The 17097-nt window shown below is 43.1% G+C and overlaps 3 protein-coding genes across 3 annotated transcripts; 2 read left to right on the plus strand and 1 right to left on the minus strand.

Moving 5' to 3' along the window:
• Positions 1 to 2476: 2476 nt before the first annotated feature.
• LOC128709533 (eukaryotic translation initiation factor 5A) lies at positions 2477 to 3222 on the plus strand. The gene is made up of 3 exons (XM_053804538.1): positions 2477 to 2688; positions 2765 to 2963; positions 3084 to 3222. The coding sequence occupies exons 1-3, from the start codon at positions 2480 to 2482 to the stop codon at positions 3156 to 3158; spliced, it is 483 nt and encodes a 160-aa protein (XP_053660513.1). The 5' UTR covers positions 2477 to 2479; the 3' UTR covers positions 3159 to 3222.
• Positions 3223 to 8422: 5200 nt separating this feature from the next.
• Positions 8423 to 11716, minus strand: LOC128718697 (nucleolar MIF4G domain-containing protein 1 homolog). The gene is made up of 3 exons (XM_053812317.1): positions 11706 to 11716; positions 9459 to 11642; positions 8423 to 9383 (listed from the first exon to the last, which is right to left on the minus strand). The coding sequence occupies exons 1-3, from the start codon at positions 11714 to 11716 to the stop codon at positions 8423 to 8425; spliced, it is 3156 nt and encodes a 1051-aa protein (XP_053668292.1).
• A 511-nt stretch (positions 11717 to 12227) lies between these two features.
• Positions 12228 to 16844, plus strand: LOC128715418 (dynamin-like 120 kDa protein, mitochondrial). The gene is made up of 11 exons (XM_053810316.1): positions 12228 to 12256; positions 12491 to 12942; positions 13010 to 13126; positions 13808 to 13852; positions 14070 to 14839; positions 14908 to 15182; positions 15250 to 15411; positions 15486 to 15673; positions 15749 to 16340; positions 16412 to 16701; positions 16780 to 16844. The coding sequence occupies exons 1-11, from the start codon at positions 12228 to 12230 to the stop codon at positions 16842 to 16844; spliced, it is 2985 nt and encodes a 994-aa protein (XP_053666291.1).
• Positions 16845 to 17097: the final 253 nt, after the last annotated feature.

Consider the following 17097-nt stretch of genomic DNA (forward strand, 5'->3'; position numbering starts at 1 on the left):
GCGTATTCCTTCGTTACTTTCATTCACAACTGAAGCAAAAGAATGTTTCGCCATCGATCAGGGATGAATCCGCATTGCCTTTGGTTCTATTGTACAATTTTACCTCATTTGAACACGGGTGACACGGCTCTATTTTTAGGTTATGTTCAACGAAGGTTCCCGTCTTCGATATCTGCTATAAAGGCAATATCATTCTCTACCCACCCGGTCGTGGTGTGAAGTTCCCGACGAGCATACGAACAGTGTGTGCTGTGCGCCTACTGAGTTCTTGATGCTGACAAGCAAGCATTCTTTAAAGAATCTTTCTATCGAGTAGGCTGATCGATTGCCATTGAATGCCGGCCCCCGCCGATATTTGCCCAGCGAGCAAACATTGGATGCATTCGAATGCAACTTCGCTAAATAGGTCCCACATGAATCGATGTACATTGGAGTGATATATCCCTTGCCACAACAAGATCTCTTTCAGCAGGGGAGAACTATAAAACCCCTGTCGGAAACGATACCAAACCCCAGCAAACAGTTGATTTTTCTGCCGTCTTGCACAAGAAACCGATAAGTAATCAGCAAACCACCGCTGCCGTGTTCAATACGTTTCCATCCGCTACTGATAAGAGCAAGGGCATGATGGTAGTGGTAACGTTACAGCATCGGATCCAAGTAGTCAAGGGAGTTGTTACAAAAACGAAAACGTGTCATCTCGCATGTGGAGTATACACACGTCAACAACACAACACTTACTAATGATGTGATCCTGTGAATTTGGCAGCTGATAATCACAAGGTATGTCATTAGAATGACACCGAGCGACCCGGCCGGTAAAATCCTTTTATTGGCCCAAATTGTGATGGAGTGGTGGTGTTCATGCGTCCGCTTGAAAAGCCGGCATAATGTATTGGTAGACGATAGTGCTAAACCAGGAGCAGCTGAGAGGACTCCTGCAGCAAGCCAAGACCGCGAAGTGTCGGATATAGAAGGTTTAAGTTTTAATACTCTTTATATAAAAGTTAAGTACCAAGTAGAATATAAATTGGTATTGCGGAATTGGTGTAGCACTTCCGGTTTCAGTACGGAACAGTATAAAAAAACTAATCTAGACTGTTCCTGTCCTGTCCTATCCGGCTATGTGGTAAAATTAAGTCTTGTAGGTCAGAAAACTTGGACAAGATCTATTGGGTAGTTACGCTAAAGAGCAAATATGTAACAGCAATGCATGAACTGCGATAGAATCCAGACTCCAGTTGAAATAGTTTATTGTGGGTGTTTATTTGGTACTTTTAGAATGGAATCTCAAATTTCAATTCGAGTAGAAATATATTTGTTTTACTAACGCTAGCAGCATTATTTCAGGGTTTTCGCAATGTTTAAATATTTATTTGGATTAATCTTTTTTTTTTTTACATGAAAAATAGAACCGAATTGATGATGATGAAATATTGTTTGCAAACAATAGCATCACGGAAGTATCTTTGTCGCATGATGCAATAAAGTCATACACATGTTAATCGGCACAGTTTATCGCACCATAATTGCTCTCGTGCGCGCACTCTTGATTTCGGGAGTGCCCCGGACGCTTCATGCAAACGGCGCTACCGCGTGCAAATCACGCGTCTATAGCGTCGTTGCTTTACCCCTGAGTGCATTCAGAGCAAATTTGCAAGAATTTTGTGCAAGGAGACAAAACATCGACGGCGATGTGTGTTGTGTGTGTCCTTGACTCGCGCACTTCCAAACTGTTCTGTAATGTGGCGTTGATCGGTAGGCAGGGGCAGAGGCACTTCAGTATGAACGATCTTAAATTTGCAACGCATTATTGATTTCGTATGATGATGGAGCGCTCCGATCGCACGTGTTCCGTGGCACAAGCGTATTGAGAAAAATATGGAAGGTTCCGGCTGATCGGGAACTAGTGTAATGTCTATTGTCAACGCGAACAGTACTAGCTCGTCGGTTAGTCTGTGATAACGCTGCTCGTTTTAGTATCCGCCACACACTGTCACTTAGAACCACAAATCCGCAGCTTTGTCGACAAACCGAATCGTTTTGCTGAAAAATCTTGCAACAATCCTGCCGGTGGTAAACTCGTCTGTCCGGACCGGAATCGAGCTCGACATCCAGATAGTATTTTTATTAATTTTTTCTTTATATTCTTTCATCTCTTAATAAAAACGCAGCGTAAGCAAGATCTTATACAGATCCATCAGATAATCCGTGCATATACAACTGCATTGTTTGTATATCCAGCATCTGGAGGACCGCCAAGAGGATCGTTTGCATACTGTCGTGTGAATACAAAGCAGTCGCTTTCGGAACACTCTCTGGGAATACTACTGCCCTGTTCGTGGTACGTAATATCAAACCCCCCACCTAAAATCTTGGAACACCGTGTTTGATAGCATGTTTGTTTTCTTTGCAGCAGCCCACTACATCCACTTGCTTTTCGTGACGCACCTCGGAAACCACCCTCTACCCTATCATAATGACTGAAATGGAGGACACTCACTTCGAGACCGCCGATTCCGGCGCATCCCAGACGTTCCCGATGCAGTGTTCCGCGCTGCGTAAAAATGGTCACGTAATGTTGAAGGGTCGGCCCTGCAAGATCGTTGAAATGTCAACATCCAAGACCGGCAAGCACGGTCACGCTAAAGTCCATATGGTTGGAATTGACATCTTCACGGGCAAGAAGTATGGGATATTTAGCGCATCTCTCAGTAAATATTGTGAAGAATCTAATTCATTTAATTTTTCAATCCCTCCCCAGGTACGAGGATATTTGTCCGTCAACACACAACATGGACGTCCCAAATGTCAAGCGCGAGGACTATCAGCTGACAGATATTGACGATGGCTTCCTTGTGCTAATGGGCGATAACGGCGACCTGCGTGAAGATCTGAAGATTCCGGAAGGTGAATTGGGTACCCAGCTGCGTGCGGAGTTTGATTCCGGCAAAGAGATTGTCGTAAGTGTAGCCTTGAATGGTACTGCGTGTAGTGCCTGGCAGCAAGAAGTTACAAAAGAATCTTGCAAAACACAAAAAAATACATTAATGAACATGCTTTGTTAACTCTTTTCTTTCTAGTGCACCGTCTTGAAATCATGTGGCGAAGAGACTGTGATTGCCATTAAAAACAACACCTCAGGTGATAAAAACTAATACTTCGTTGCCTATCAAAACTATCGACGCAAGAGGGGAGAAACACAGCAAAAGGAAATAATCAGCAACATCAGCAGCAGCAGCAGCCGCCACAGTGACAAAACAGTAATAATTGGCGGTAGCAGTAGCAACAGCAACAGCAGCAGAAGAAGCATTTTACAGCACATACTACTACCACCAGTACTACAAAAACTACTACTACTCCTCTTGCACACAGCAAGAACATCAAAATTCGCCACCACCTGCAGCTAGAATAAAAAAAAAGAAACAAACAAACAAACAAAATCATATTAGCATACCATCTTCTGAGGTTTAATAATAAAAGCAAAAAAAAAAAATAAAACACTACAAGCGAGAAAAAAGGAAGACAGGCGTAGAAATTGTGCAACATGAAAAAATGCGGTAACAGTAAGGAAACATATTGCATGATGGCACAACAACACACCGTGCTGCACCGTTGAAAAAATATAACATCAATCTGTACACAAATGGGGAAGAAAACCATTCAAAAAAGAGCGAGAGTGAAGCATTATTTCTTTAAGCGCAAACAAATCACATGACGAGAAAGTAAGAATTATCGGAAGGATCTTCGGAGATTCGTGTAGGTATGTGGAGCTCGAAGTAGCAGGAAGAGGAATAGTTGAAGGAAAGGTGGAACGTTCGTCTGCGAGACCCGATCCTCTTTACTGCTCCTTAATTTCGAGGTTGCTTCAGAAATATTTTGTTGGTGCGCAGCGATAATCGATACCATTAATGCATTTTTTGTTTATTAACTTCAACTAGATCACGGAAAGAGAGCGTGTATTTCATACGGCAGGAAAAACAGACTACATCCATTCGTTCCAATCGCTTCCTCACTTGTTCCCCACAGAAGTGAAGGGCACGCGTCACGAGAAACAATAAGAATGGTGTATAGTTAGAAAGAACCTGAATCCATACACCCATTGGGAGAACACACGATCAAGTCATTTGTAATTCCGATCTCTCTGGGCACAGTGCTGGTACACCCGAAATGTGCAATTACACACGAGATCGATACGTTAACGTGCCGCGGCTTATACTACGTACGTGCGGGACATGGTCTACGTTACATGTTCATCTTTCGAGGCAACGAATAGCGCTCCTGTACATCATCTTGTATGCGCGCGCACACACACACAAATCTCCCCAGATATTCGTACAGGGGTCAATACCGTTGGAACTTCGCTGCGAATGCGTACCGAAATAAAAGGGCCTCTGTGGGGTAAAGATAGATATATAGTGGAGTGAATCTAACGAAGGGCCGAAAGTTTGTGAAGAATTAAACGATGGTACTTGAAGATGTAATTACGACTAATTATGGTATGGAAAGCCGTTTTTGTTTTCGTTTGAGACAAAGATACTAGGAGAGGGATTGCGTTTTTTTCTCCTTTTGTTTCATTTCTATTTGTGTTAATACAAACAATTGTTTTGTTTTCCTTTCGCTAAACAATCATTCTTTTTCTTATTTTTTGGCGTTAGCAAAGAACCGCTCTATATGCTACAAACAATCATTTATAGGTAAACATTTATTTTTTCACCGTGATCACCACCAACGCGTCGCGCTAATAAAACAAAGGCATCCCCATGTACTTTGTACCGATTTTGTCATGCCCGGCAAAATGCATCAAGTTGAAAAAGTGGCTTTACGCAAACTACTAAGTATCATCGAAGCCAGCGTTCACTCAAAATTGGAAGAAATTAAACTAACACTGATAACTAACTATAGTAAAACAAATGAAAAAGAAAGTGTTCGAAGAACAATGTTCAAAGGTTTTATTTTTTTTTTTTTTACGCAAGAAAACATGGAAAGACACCAATGCGAAACAATAGAAACAAAATCGAAACGGTCATACGACAAAAAAGCACACCCCGTATATCAAAAACACGAAGAGGTGAAAGTGAAATACAAAGATATTCACAGATATAAACGCGCGCGCAGATTACAAAATCATTTGAATGTTACTCAGCGATGCTCTTGTTTGTTACGCGAATAATAATTATGTGCGGGATTTATGGTGAAAAAAAAACAAAACAAAAACAACCAGAAGCGCAAGAAAGAACCGAGAAATCAATGAAATAAAAGAAAACTTAAAAAAAGGAAAAACAACCCCCCAAAACACAGTCACGCGGGATTATAACGTTGATGGAATGGATTTTTGTTCCAATTCGTAAAAGTGTATGTGTGTGTAAAATGCATGTGTATCGTGTGTGCGTGTAGTACGTGTGTGTGTGTGGCCTGTGTATGTATGTGGAGATCATCAGAAATAGAGGAAAATTGGTTCGTTTGGGGGAAAAAGTGGGGAAATTTATGTTTCCATCATTAGACTAAAGGAATGGAATACGGTTGTTAGACACAAAAGGGAAGGAAAAATAACAGATCAGTAAGTAAATGATTAAAAAAAATGGTCGCAACTTTCAGAACGAGCAGCAGCGCGCAAGATCTATGCAATGAATTACATGCCCGATACACCCGACCTACCCCCCACCCCCATTGTCGGTAAGAAAATGTTCTAAAATGGAACACAAAAATAAACGATTAAATCCATCACGTTCTTCTAGTAATGTTCTCCTTCTTTTCGTAGCTTTGTTGAACAAACTCCACGCAGGGGAGGAAACATACACGAAAGCGGGCGCATAGAAACGAACATGGGAGAATCAGGAAAGCATAATCCGCACACACAAGCGTTGTTGGAAAATGGAAAGAAAAACACACGTTGGAAAACGGAAACACATTCATGGCTTTAAGTTCAGTGAGACGATAACAAACAACAAACAAAAACACACAAAAATCGAAACTAAGTGTGATGTTTCGATCGAATGGATCAATGTGTAATGCATCACGTGCATAAGAACGCTACGTTTGAAATTGCGCCAAACGACACCGATCATTTGCGCCGGTGCTTTTCGGTAAACACTTTACCGTATCGAAATCTTGCTTTAACTCATTGCAAATGGGTGGTTCTGTTCGATTCGAAGTAAACTAATTAATTTTTGCAAACGGTTCTGATCTCACACAAGCGCCGAGAGCGCAATGGAGCGCTCACATTAAAGAAACGATTAATAGAGAAACACATTGCCCAGCGGTGCAGCGGGGCGCAAAGAAAATCACATGAATCAAAGATTACTACTAAGCGTACAGCAGTATAAGAACAAAACACAACATTAATAGGATAAAGTATAACAAATGAACAAAACAAAACAGTAACAAAACAAATGATGAAAGTGATTGTGGCTAGGAAAACAAAACTAAAACAATGAATGTTTGGGAAGCGTAAATTGTGAGCATTCGGCGGGGTGATTGATGATCGTTTTGAAGGGGTAGACAATTCAGTGAACTAATGCAAAGCTATAATCTCTGCGCGCAGATCGGGAACGATAGATAGGGTGAGAAATACAAAATTAGGCTGATGCTGAAGAAAGAGCCAATATAATGCCCCCGGATAAGAGCCGATATGGGAAACAGAATGCAAAACAAAACAAAAAAAAACCCCAACGGAGATGATCGTGTGCCGCGACAAGACTATAGGAAAGTGAACATAAAATGCTAAAATATATATGTATATGGTATAAAAAAAACGAATAGAATGAAACAAATGGTAGCAGTGTAAGAAATTTCCGTTGGAAGAGCAGTTTTCATTATTTGTTCATATTTTCTAATTGACAACATACACCATTCATGAACGAAATAGTAAAACTAGAGAACGGATTTGTTTTATTGTTACAATTATCATTTATCCTACATCATTAACATCAGCACGCAGGTTTGTTTTAAAACTCGTTAATGCATTTAAAAAGAAAAAACAACATACAGCTCATGCAAACAATTGGCAATTTGAATAACACTAACAAACACAAACAAAAATAAACTAAACGAAACAATAATTGTAACAGAAAACGAACAACAAAAGAAGCAAAAACAAACAAACAATTATAAATGCTAACAATACAGAATGCAACAGGAAAGAGAAAAACACACACAAACACACAAATAATATTAAGAAAGCCCATATTTGTCACCCGCCCTTCTCCCCACAACAAAAAAATACAAGTGGAAATGGTAGAACATACAGGAGCAAATAAAATTTGTAAAAGATGTAAGAATATCCAAAAACCAAAAAAAAAAAACTAGCCAAAAACCAATTGGAAGCAAAATAGTGGAGCAAACAAATAAAAAAGAGAAAAAAATACAAGACTCCAAGCAAAAAAAAAAGAATCGCAAACATACTATTGGGAGAGACAAATACAAAATTACATGAAAAAATTGGATCAAACACAGAAGTGAGCAGTTGATAATTGATGATTTGTGGTGGAAGGCAAAGAATGCGGTTTGGATGGAGAGGTTATGAAAAGAAGCTTAAAGCATTACTCCTATACCAGCTCAATGCGCGGCAAAGGGTACGGAAATTAGTGAACAAAAAAGGGAAATGATATAGAAAAATACTATAAACAAGAAATGGGACAGGACGCCAATAGGCGGAACACTTTCGAGCCAGCCAAACCACAGCTTAGAATGGATTGAAAGAGGGTCACGGGAAGCAGTAACGAGTGTTGAATGGGGAAACGTACATACTTATGGGCAAAACTTGGAAAAAATATAGACAAGCGGCCCATGAAACCGACAACCCATGAATGTAAAACCCCCCTGGAGCATACTAATGAGATAACAAAAGCGAAGAAACAAACGGAAGAAACGATACAAAGGAAAAATAAAACCAAACGCTCTCAAAAACGACCAACAGCCGAACGTTATAAACCCACACTTTACTTTCTTCTTATTGGATGAGATTCACTACGCGGGGTAGACGAGTGCTCTAAACACAGCACTCCTCCAATCTCACGGTCATGTCCTATCGCTTATCCTACAACTGATTACACCTCATAGATCTAAAAGTTTTTCGTCAATTATGTACATACTCAACGTCTCAAAAGCGTATGTACGTACTGAATCAAGACAAGTTCCATATAATCTTAGCTTCAACCGTCGCCACATAAATTAAGACTGAAGAAGCTTTTAATGTCAACATTATTTCTATCCGTTTGATCTCCAACTTGAGGTTTTCTTCGAATGATCACTACTTCTCTAAACTTTTTTTACGTAGAAGTTTCCACCAAACAAAGATGCTTGTGTCATCAGAGTCAGTAGGATTTGAATTGACTTAAAGAAGATGATCCCCAAAGTATCCACCTGCGAATCACGAATTATCCTCTCCAGCATTTATTTTAACAACACAACATTACCGCCTCTAAACGTCGTACTCGATCCTAGTATCCGTCGATAGTAACTCATCGGCCTGCTTGATGCGTTGCTGTAGTAACTGTACTTGCTCATCTGCCAGTTCACGGTAGGACATGCTGCCGCGCGCCAAAAAGTGGTGCATAAACAACCTTATACCGTCCTTAAACGATTTCAGCTTGTTGCTTGCCGAAATGCGACTAAACACCTGCAAACACTTGTTCTCGTTCTCCTGCAGCAACAGCCCAAGCATGATCTGACGCATAAGCCGCAAATTGACCTTATCGATCTCGGCAAACTCTATCACCTTCAGGCAGGATAGTGCTAAGCCACCCTCCGCAATCAGGTGCGTTATGAATCGGGCCAGGTTACGAACTTGCTGCTGCTGCAATGCATGAATTTCCTTCAACCGATCCCATAGTGCGTACTGGATGGCTAGCTGATAGCGCCGGTCGAAGTCACAAAACTTTTGCGACAGCACACCGTAGTACGGGTTGTACTCCTTCTCGGCTAGGCTGCAGTGGATGATGACGGACACGACTATGCGCAGATCTTTGATCGCCAGACGGATAAGCTTCTCGAACGCATCGAGATAATCTTCGGCGCTCATCACAATGCAGAACACGTTTCGCCGATCGTCCGTATTCATTCGTTGCTGACGTGCAAGTTCCAGCAGCTGTGCACTGTACTGTCCCTCCGCTCCAGGCGCATTTCCGCCTGTACCAGCAGCGGAAGGATTTTCCTTATTGCCAAGCCAGGCAGAACCTACCAGCCACCATTTCCCACGCTCGGGTATGTTGATGATGTCCTCTATTCCGATGTTTAGCGTCGAAACGTACTTCCCGCTCGTGATCATGCCTTTGAGCAGCTTGCGAAAATGTTCCACTAGCGTCGGATCATACTGGGGTATTTTGTTCATGTTATTATTTTTGACGGCCAGTAAAGTTTCCAGCATAAACTTTACTCGAGTGCTGAGAAATAAAAAGATTCAATAAGCCGAGGTAAGTGTACAATGAAAGTAATCCCGACAACTGTCTTTGACTTACTCGTTCTTTAGTTCATCCGGTGCATTAGCGGCCTTCTTCTGTATCGCAATGATAAGATCCTTCAACGCTAACGGATCATCCTTGCGCAGCATGAAGCCGACCGATCGCAGCACCAGCAAAATACATTCGACCGCTTTTTCGTTAAAACAGTCAATCAGCTTCTGCATCATCTCATGCACCATCTTACATTTCACGATATCGAACGTGTACAGGTGGCACATGATCTGCACACAGTTGTCCAGTTGCTTGGCTTCGTTGGCGATCGTGTCGATCTGCTTTAGCAACTCCAGGAACCGCTCCACGATCGTCTCGAGAAAATGTGAACCCACCTCGCTGCCCACGTTCGCGTGCAGTATGGCCACCAGCAGCATATGCTCGAGCACCATCCGTTCGGGTGTTAGCGTCGGTACGACGGTTGCTTCCAGTATGAGCGTCGTCAGCGTACTGTTCATGTCGTAGCGGGAGTTTTGCATATACAGACTATCGAGCGTGATCGAAATGCGGTGTACGTTCGATTCGGCCAAACGATTAATTTGACCTTTCAGCTGGCGTTTGAGACGTTGCAGCCTTTCTTGCTGCTTCGGATCAGCCGCCTTTCCTTTCGCTATCTGTTCCGCTTCCAGTTTAGCTCGAATGTGTGGTGGTACGTATTTTCCACCGCTTACACTGGTGCTTTCCTCCTTGATTACGTTGCCCGCTTTATCTCGTTTGCGTCCATAAATATCCTCCCAGGTTCCATCATCATTGGATGGGGGTTTCTTTTCGCCATCGGGAATCTCATCTGAATCTGATCCATCCTCGAACAGATCATCCAATCCATCGTGTTCTTCATCAAACTCGTCTTCGTCTTCATCAAACTCATCTTCGTCTTCATCGAAATCTTGTTCCTCTTCTGAGTCAGAGGTGGGGTTGTGTTTCGAAGCTTTTTTGATGACTTTTTCCCTAGATCCTTGTCCATTTTTTGATTGTTTATCCTTGTTGGCTTTCAACAAAACAAATCGTCCCGGACTTTCGTCATTCTCTTCCTCGTTTTTACTCTGTTTCCTGCTTTTGCTCTTTTCCTTTTTCCCAACTGGCATACTGCTGCTACTTGGTTCCTCGTCTTCAAAAGATCCTTCTGCACTTTCTTCATCATCATACTCATCATCTTCATTATCAAAATCATCATATTCATCATCAGAATCACTTTCGGAGTTGCTTCTCTTTTTACCATTCTTTTCTACCCTTTCATCAGAAGCAAACTGTACTCGCTTTGCATTCTTTTCTTGGCCAATGTTTTCCTCATCCGATTCATACAGTTCATCATTCTCCGAGTAATCGTCATCGGCATTATCGTCCAGCTCTACTTCTATCTCCGAATCGAACTCACCCAAATCATCCATCTCGTCCAAGCCAAAGTATTTCTCCTCAATTTTCTTCAACTTTACAACCCGGTTCTTTTCCTTTGCGGACAATTTCTTCCTTTTCTTGGTGGTACGGGATGACTTTTCGTCACTCTTCGGTTCTTCAGTCCTATCGACTCCAACCGCTTGCTTGAGATCCTCAACGAATTCATCCTCAGAGTTTTCTTCCAGTTCGGCCGCTTCCTTAGCCGCATCGTACATTTTTCGTATGCTATCGTCGGTGCACAGTTCCAGCGCATAATCCAGCCCATCGTTGAAGCTCTTCGGTACGCCTTCCTTATTTTTGCGCCGGTTTATCTTTAACAGCTTTTCATACTTCTGTATTATCCGATCATCTTCCTCGTTCGCCGCTTCGAGCTGTTTGATGCGGTTCGATTTCAGGCCATCCTCATACCGGCGCAACTCCTTCATTTCTTTCTCCCGTTCCACATCCAGCTGGCTGGTGAAAGCATTCTTCGTTTTCGCTGGTGGCTTTTGTGCCGAAGGTTTTGTTTCCTTTTCCTCATCGCTAAAGTCGGACGGAATCTCTTCATCCTCAAAATCCTCCGACTCGTCTTCGGAATTACCCTCTCCATATTTATCGCGCTTTTTGCCCGTTTCGGTACGATTATCAGCAGCATTTTGTTCTTTGCGACTTCGGTTGTGATAGTTGAACCGATTGAGTTTTTTCTGCTGCCGTTTTTCCTTGCGCAAATCTTTGCGCGTTTTAATCTGGGGAATCACTTTGCTGTTACGCCCATTGCGCCCCGCTTTGCCTTGGCGAACATTTTTAGGAGGACGACTGGAAAGAGTAGGGGGAAAGACAGTTAGAACTCGTGTAAGGCAAAGTCTGCTTACTACCTACCGCACTTTCATCCTGTTCTAATTCTTGAAAACTACCGATAAAGGCACATTTAATATCAAATTTCACCAGAAAGAATACGAATAGATAACATAGATTCGCAATGTAAACAACGTGAGCCGGCTGATGACGGTTCTCAGCACGTGTGCTATGTCAAGATGTATACAGCAAAGCTGATTTCTCAATGGGATGCAAGCAAAAAAACTAGAATAACAAATTTACCACATATATTTTATTTAAATCGGTACATATGTTGAGCAATTTCATTTTAATACGTGTGGAACTATTTAAAATATAGTTTTTACTCGAACGATATGCGGCCACCTTTTGCTCCCTATAGCCACCCTGGGTATTCAACGTCAAATTCTGGCTGACAGCGGGCGGATCGAAATTTTGCAGGCACACAGAAGAGTTGCAAACTCCCTGGCAAAGATTTCGTCTTGTATTGAGCGTCGTTAATATAAAATGATCCATAAGTAAGATCCCTAGCTCTAGTAAGGATTGGTAAAAGAACGGAAGCATAAAATGGCACAATTGCTTCGTGGATGGTCGAGGTAAGTGAGCATAAGAACTGATCCCATAATAGCAGTGTTGTCACCAGGCACACGAAGTGAGAGCGCTTGCCTATGAGCTCATATAGGGACGTTATGTAAAGTTTATTGATTTTTTGTTTTTACTTTCATTGTGTTTGCGTGATGTGTCGATGGTGGTGAATCTGATGCTGAAAAAACTAACCGATGCCAAAACGATGCTATTACTAAACGCGGACGCGGATTACGCCGGTGCAGTATCGATCCTCGGTTCAAATACATTCGCCCGGTCGTGTACACGGTGAGTCGTGTGAACTTTTCCGGTTTCACGACCGGTAATGGCAGCGGTGGCAATGGAAGTGGAAACGGAGGTAGCAGTCATTCTACGGCATGGTCGCGGTACAACTATTACCGGCACCAGGAGTTCCTAAGACCACCGAACTCGAGCGGATGGCAATATTACGGCCAACAGCGCAGTTATGGCATGCTACTGGGGCGCGTGTTAAGGGGTGTCCTGAAGTTGCGCTATCTGGTCCTGGGCAGTGCCATCGGTGGTGGTGTAACGCTCAACAAACGATACGAGGAATGGAAGGATGGTCTGCCGGATATGAAATGGCTCGAGGAAGTTCTGCCCGACAATGAGAAATGGGCCGGCTTTACGAAAAATCTTCTCGCTGTAAAAGACGCTGTTAAAGACTCCATCGAAATAGGTAAAATTTGGTGACGATGTTGTAAAAGGAACGCGTTATTTAATTGCAATGCGCGATCACGTTTTAGATCCTCGGATAAAGCAGCTTAGCGAGCATAAGCTGAACGAGTGGCGGCAATGGTTTGATCAGCGTCTGGACAATGCAATCGAGGCGGCAGAAACGCAACAGAATCCACAGATTGAGAGTGAGTAAATCCATTCCCCTTTTGGGTCGTCCATTTCAACCCAGTGCTCAAGAATGATTAAATGTAGTTATTGTGCTATTCCGTGCATAGAAGTGTATGATGGTGTGATGTCGCACAGCTTCATTGTCGGAGGTTGAATAGTGTGTGCGAGCTTACACCATCAACATCTGCATGGAAAGCCCGATCGTAATCGGTCTAGTGTTTATAAATAATTGGATGTGATCGCAAAAGGTGCACTATAATGTTTGAAAATTAATGATAAATTCATTGTCGTTGCAAATTACGTGCAACTATAAACATTTTTCCTAATTAACTGAAAACAACCGTAGTATAGTATTTTCTCAATAGCTAAGAAGTACTTTTAAAGTATTTTACTTCATCTCTATGTAATCAATAATTTCCACGGTTCGTTACGCGATATTGGAAAAAAAGGTCGTACAAAACGCAACAATCGTCTACTTTCACCAATTAAGGCTGTGCAGTCTCATTTTAGAGCGATGTTTTATTCATATTTCTTCACAACATTGATGTGTACCGCAAATCTCATCGCCTTTCATCCGTTCCTTCCCGTGCATCCCAAAAACCTATCGGGAGTCGGTGTATTTGAAATTTATTGCCGCGTTTAATCGAAATTGTTTTTTTTTCTTTCTCTCCCTCTCTCTCTCTTTCTTTGGCTTCTAGGTTCCTTCCAGAATCTATCAGAATTTATATCTGAGCTATATGGAGGTAACGCGATGTTGTTAAAACGTGATATATAAAATAGGATAAGTGCATAGTAGATGCTGGTCGATCGATAACCGATTTAGTCATTCTTGAAAACAAAGTATTGGTTGTTACGCTTTATTTAGAGCGGTGTGGTTTTTAACTAATAACTACTGTCTTCTGCGCAAAGTTTCCTAAATTTGTCTCCCTTTCTCTTCTACTCCTTTGCATGCCACTGTAGCTACCAAAGAAGAGCTAAAAGCAAAAAATACGGTAAACGCGAAAGGTTTGAATGCCGACGAAAGCCGCAAACGGGTCGACACTCTGCAGGCGCAGGTCGATTCACTGCAGACGGAAATCATGAACGTGCAGCTAAAGTACCAGCGTGAGGTAGAGAAGCTCGAAAAGGAAAACCGAGACTTACGGCAACAATTTTTGATACTGAGAACGAACCGCAAACAACCAACCAAGAAGCGCATAAAGAAATCGTTAATCGACATGTACTCCGAGGTGCTGGATGAGCTGTCCGGCTATGATACGAGCTACACTACAGCCGATCACTTGCCGCGTGTGGTGGTGGTCGGTGATCAAAGCAGTGGTAAAACGTCGGTCCTGGAATCGATTGCTCAGGCACGTATTTTCCCGCGGGGCAGCGGTGAAATGATGACCCGGGCGCCGGTAAAGGTAACACTATCGGAAGGACCGTACCATGTGGCACAATTTCGCGATTCCGAACGCGAATACGATCTAACGAAGGAAAGCGATTTGGCGGAGTTGCGGCGTGACGTTGAGATCCGGATGCGCAATTCGGTGCGTGGTGGCAAAACCGTCAGCATGGACGTGATTTCGATGACGGTGAAGGGACCGGGACTGCAGCGTATGGTACTGGTCGATCTTCCCGGTATCATCTCTACGCAGACCGTCGACATGGCACCAGATACACGTGATCAAATCAAACACATGACCGAACACTACATGAGCAATCCGAATGCAATAATATTGTGCATCCAGGTAGGTGGCGGGTGTTGGACAAGTAATGATTAGAAAGCTTCTCACATTTAGAACTATTTCCTCCCCAGGATGGTTCGGTGGACGCGGAACGTAGTAACGTAACCGATCTCGTATCACAGTGCGACCCACTCGGCAAACGAACGATCTTCGTGCTAACCAAAGTCGATCTGGCCGAAGATCTGGCCGATCCGAACCGCATACGGAAGATACTTTCCGGCAAACTGTTCCCGATGAAGGCGCTCGGTTACTTTGCCGTAGTGACAGGACGTGGCCGTAAGGACGATAGCATCGAAACGATACGCGAATATGAGGAAAAGTTTTTCAAAAACTCCAAACTATTCCAGTAGGTGTACATGCACAAACTTTGTGACATTTCTTTTGTTAACCTTCGATTGCTTTCTCGTCTGCAGGAGTGGCGTCACAATGTCCCATCAGGTGACAACGAGAAACCTCAGTTTAGCTGTGGCCGATCGTTTCTGGAAGATGGTACGTGAAACTATCGAACAACAAGCAGATGCGTTTAAAGCAACTCGCTTTAACCTAGAAACGGAATGGAAAAACAATTTCCCACGGTATTGTAACGATTCGATTCCGGCGTCACATTTCCTGCCAGGTCTTAATCAACTCTTGTCATATCTGTTTGAAGGTTGCGCGAATCCGGCCGTGATGAACTTTTCGAAAAAGCCAAAGGTGAGGTGCTGGATGAGGTCGTCAACTTGTCGCAAGTTTCTGCCAAAAAGTGGGAAGAATTGATGAACAGCAAGCTGTGGGAGAAGTTGTCCAGCTACGTGTTTGAAAACATCTACCTTCCGGCAGCCCAATCCGGTTCCCAAAGTAAGTGATCGATTTTATTCTTAATTTTGTAAACCATGGAATTTGATAAATGGATTTCTTCCTGTTTCGCCCTAGATTCGTTCAATACGATGGTAGACATTAAATTGCGTCAGTGGGCTGAGCAGGCGCTGCCTGCGAAATCCGTTGAAGCCGGTTGGGAGGCGCTTCAGAAAGAATTCCAACACCTCATGGAGGTAGCGCGCCGAACACCTGATCACGATGATTTGTTTGATAATTTGAAGAGTGCCGTCATTGACGAAGCTATTCGAAGGCACTCCTGGGAGGATAAAGCGATTGATATGCTGCGTGTGATACAGCTCAACACGCTGGAGGATCGGAGCGTACACGATAAGCAAGAGTGGGATCAGGCGGTGCGCTTTTTCGAAGCATTCGTGAAGGATAAGCTACAAGCGACGGAAAAAACGATCGGCGAAATGTTCGGCCCCTCCACCAGTGAAAAATGGCTCCACTGGCGTTCGTCAACGGAGGAGCAGAACAAACGACGGAATGTGAAATCGGAGCTGGATAAAATACTCGACAGTGACTCGAAACATTCGCCTACACTCAGCTACGATGAGCTGACTACGGTGCGGAAAAATCTGCAACGGTGCAATGTGGAGGTAGAGACGGATTACATCCGGGAGACGTGGTATCCCATCTACAGGCGGTAAGATTAGCGACCCTTTTTGGTATTTGGTGTAGGGGTTTTCTAATGTACTTTCTTTGATTTAATCGTAGGCATTTCCTTAAGCAAGCACTGAACCGAGCGTACGATTGCCGGAAGGCATACTACCTGTACTCGCAGCAGGGCAACGATTGCGCAGTGAACTGTAGCGACGTGGTACTATTCTGGCGCATTCAGCAGGTCATCAAGGTGACGGCTAATGCACTCCGCCAGCAAGTAATCAACAGAGAGGCACGCCGCTTAGATAAGGAAATCAAGGAAGTGTTGGACGAGTACGGAGAAGACGACGAGAAAAAGCTGCAACTGCTTACTGGCAAACGTGTTCAGCTAGCAGAGGAACTGAGTAAGTACTCTTGCCCAATCGAAATTGCTTCCTTTAGAACGGCAGATGTTTTAACAGAACATTTTCCTTCCTTTACAGTTCGTGTACGACAAATTCAGGAAAAGTTGGAAGAGTTCATAAACGCTCTTAATCTAGAAAAGTAAAACGCTCTACCCTAGCTAGTCGACACTCTACGGTGAAATATTATACGGTCGGTCGTCCTAGGTTCTGTAATTTCACTCGGTGAACGCAATCGAGAGCAAGGGAACTACCACCGAAAACACAGTGTTATTTATTTGCGCTTGCTTAATCGAGCAAGTTTTGTCAACTGGAAACCAACAAACGCGACGCCATACTGCTGCAACAAGTCCGCTAATGCAAAGCCAAACTTCCCCAATCATCAGAACAGAAAGTATT

Source organism: Anopheles marshallii, chromosome 2 (genome assembly GCF_943734725.1).
Source record: "Anopheles marshallii chromosome 2, idAnoMarsDA_429_01, whole genome shotgun sequence".
Classification (NCBI taxonomy): Eukaryota; Metazoa; Arthropoda; class Insecta; order Diptera; family Culicidae; genus Anopheles; species Anopheles marshallii.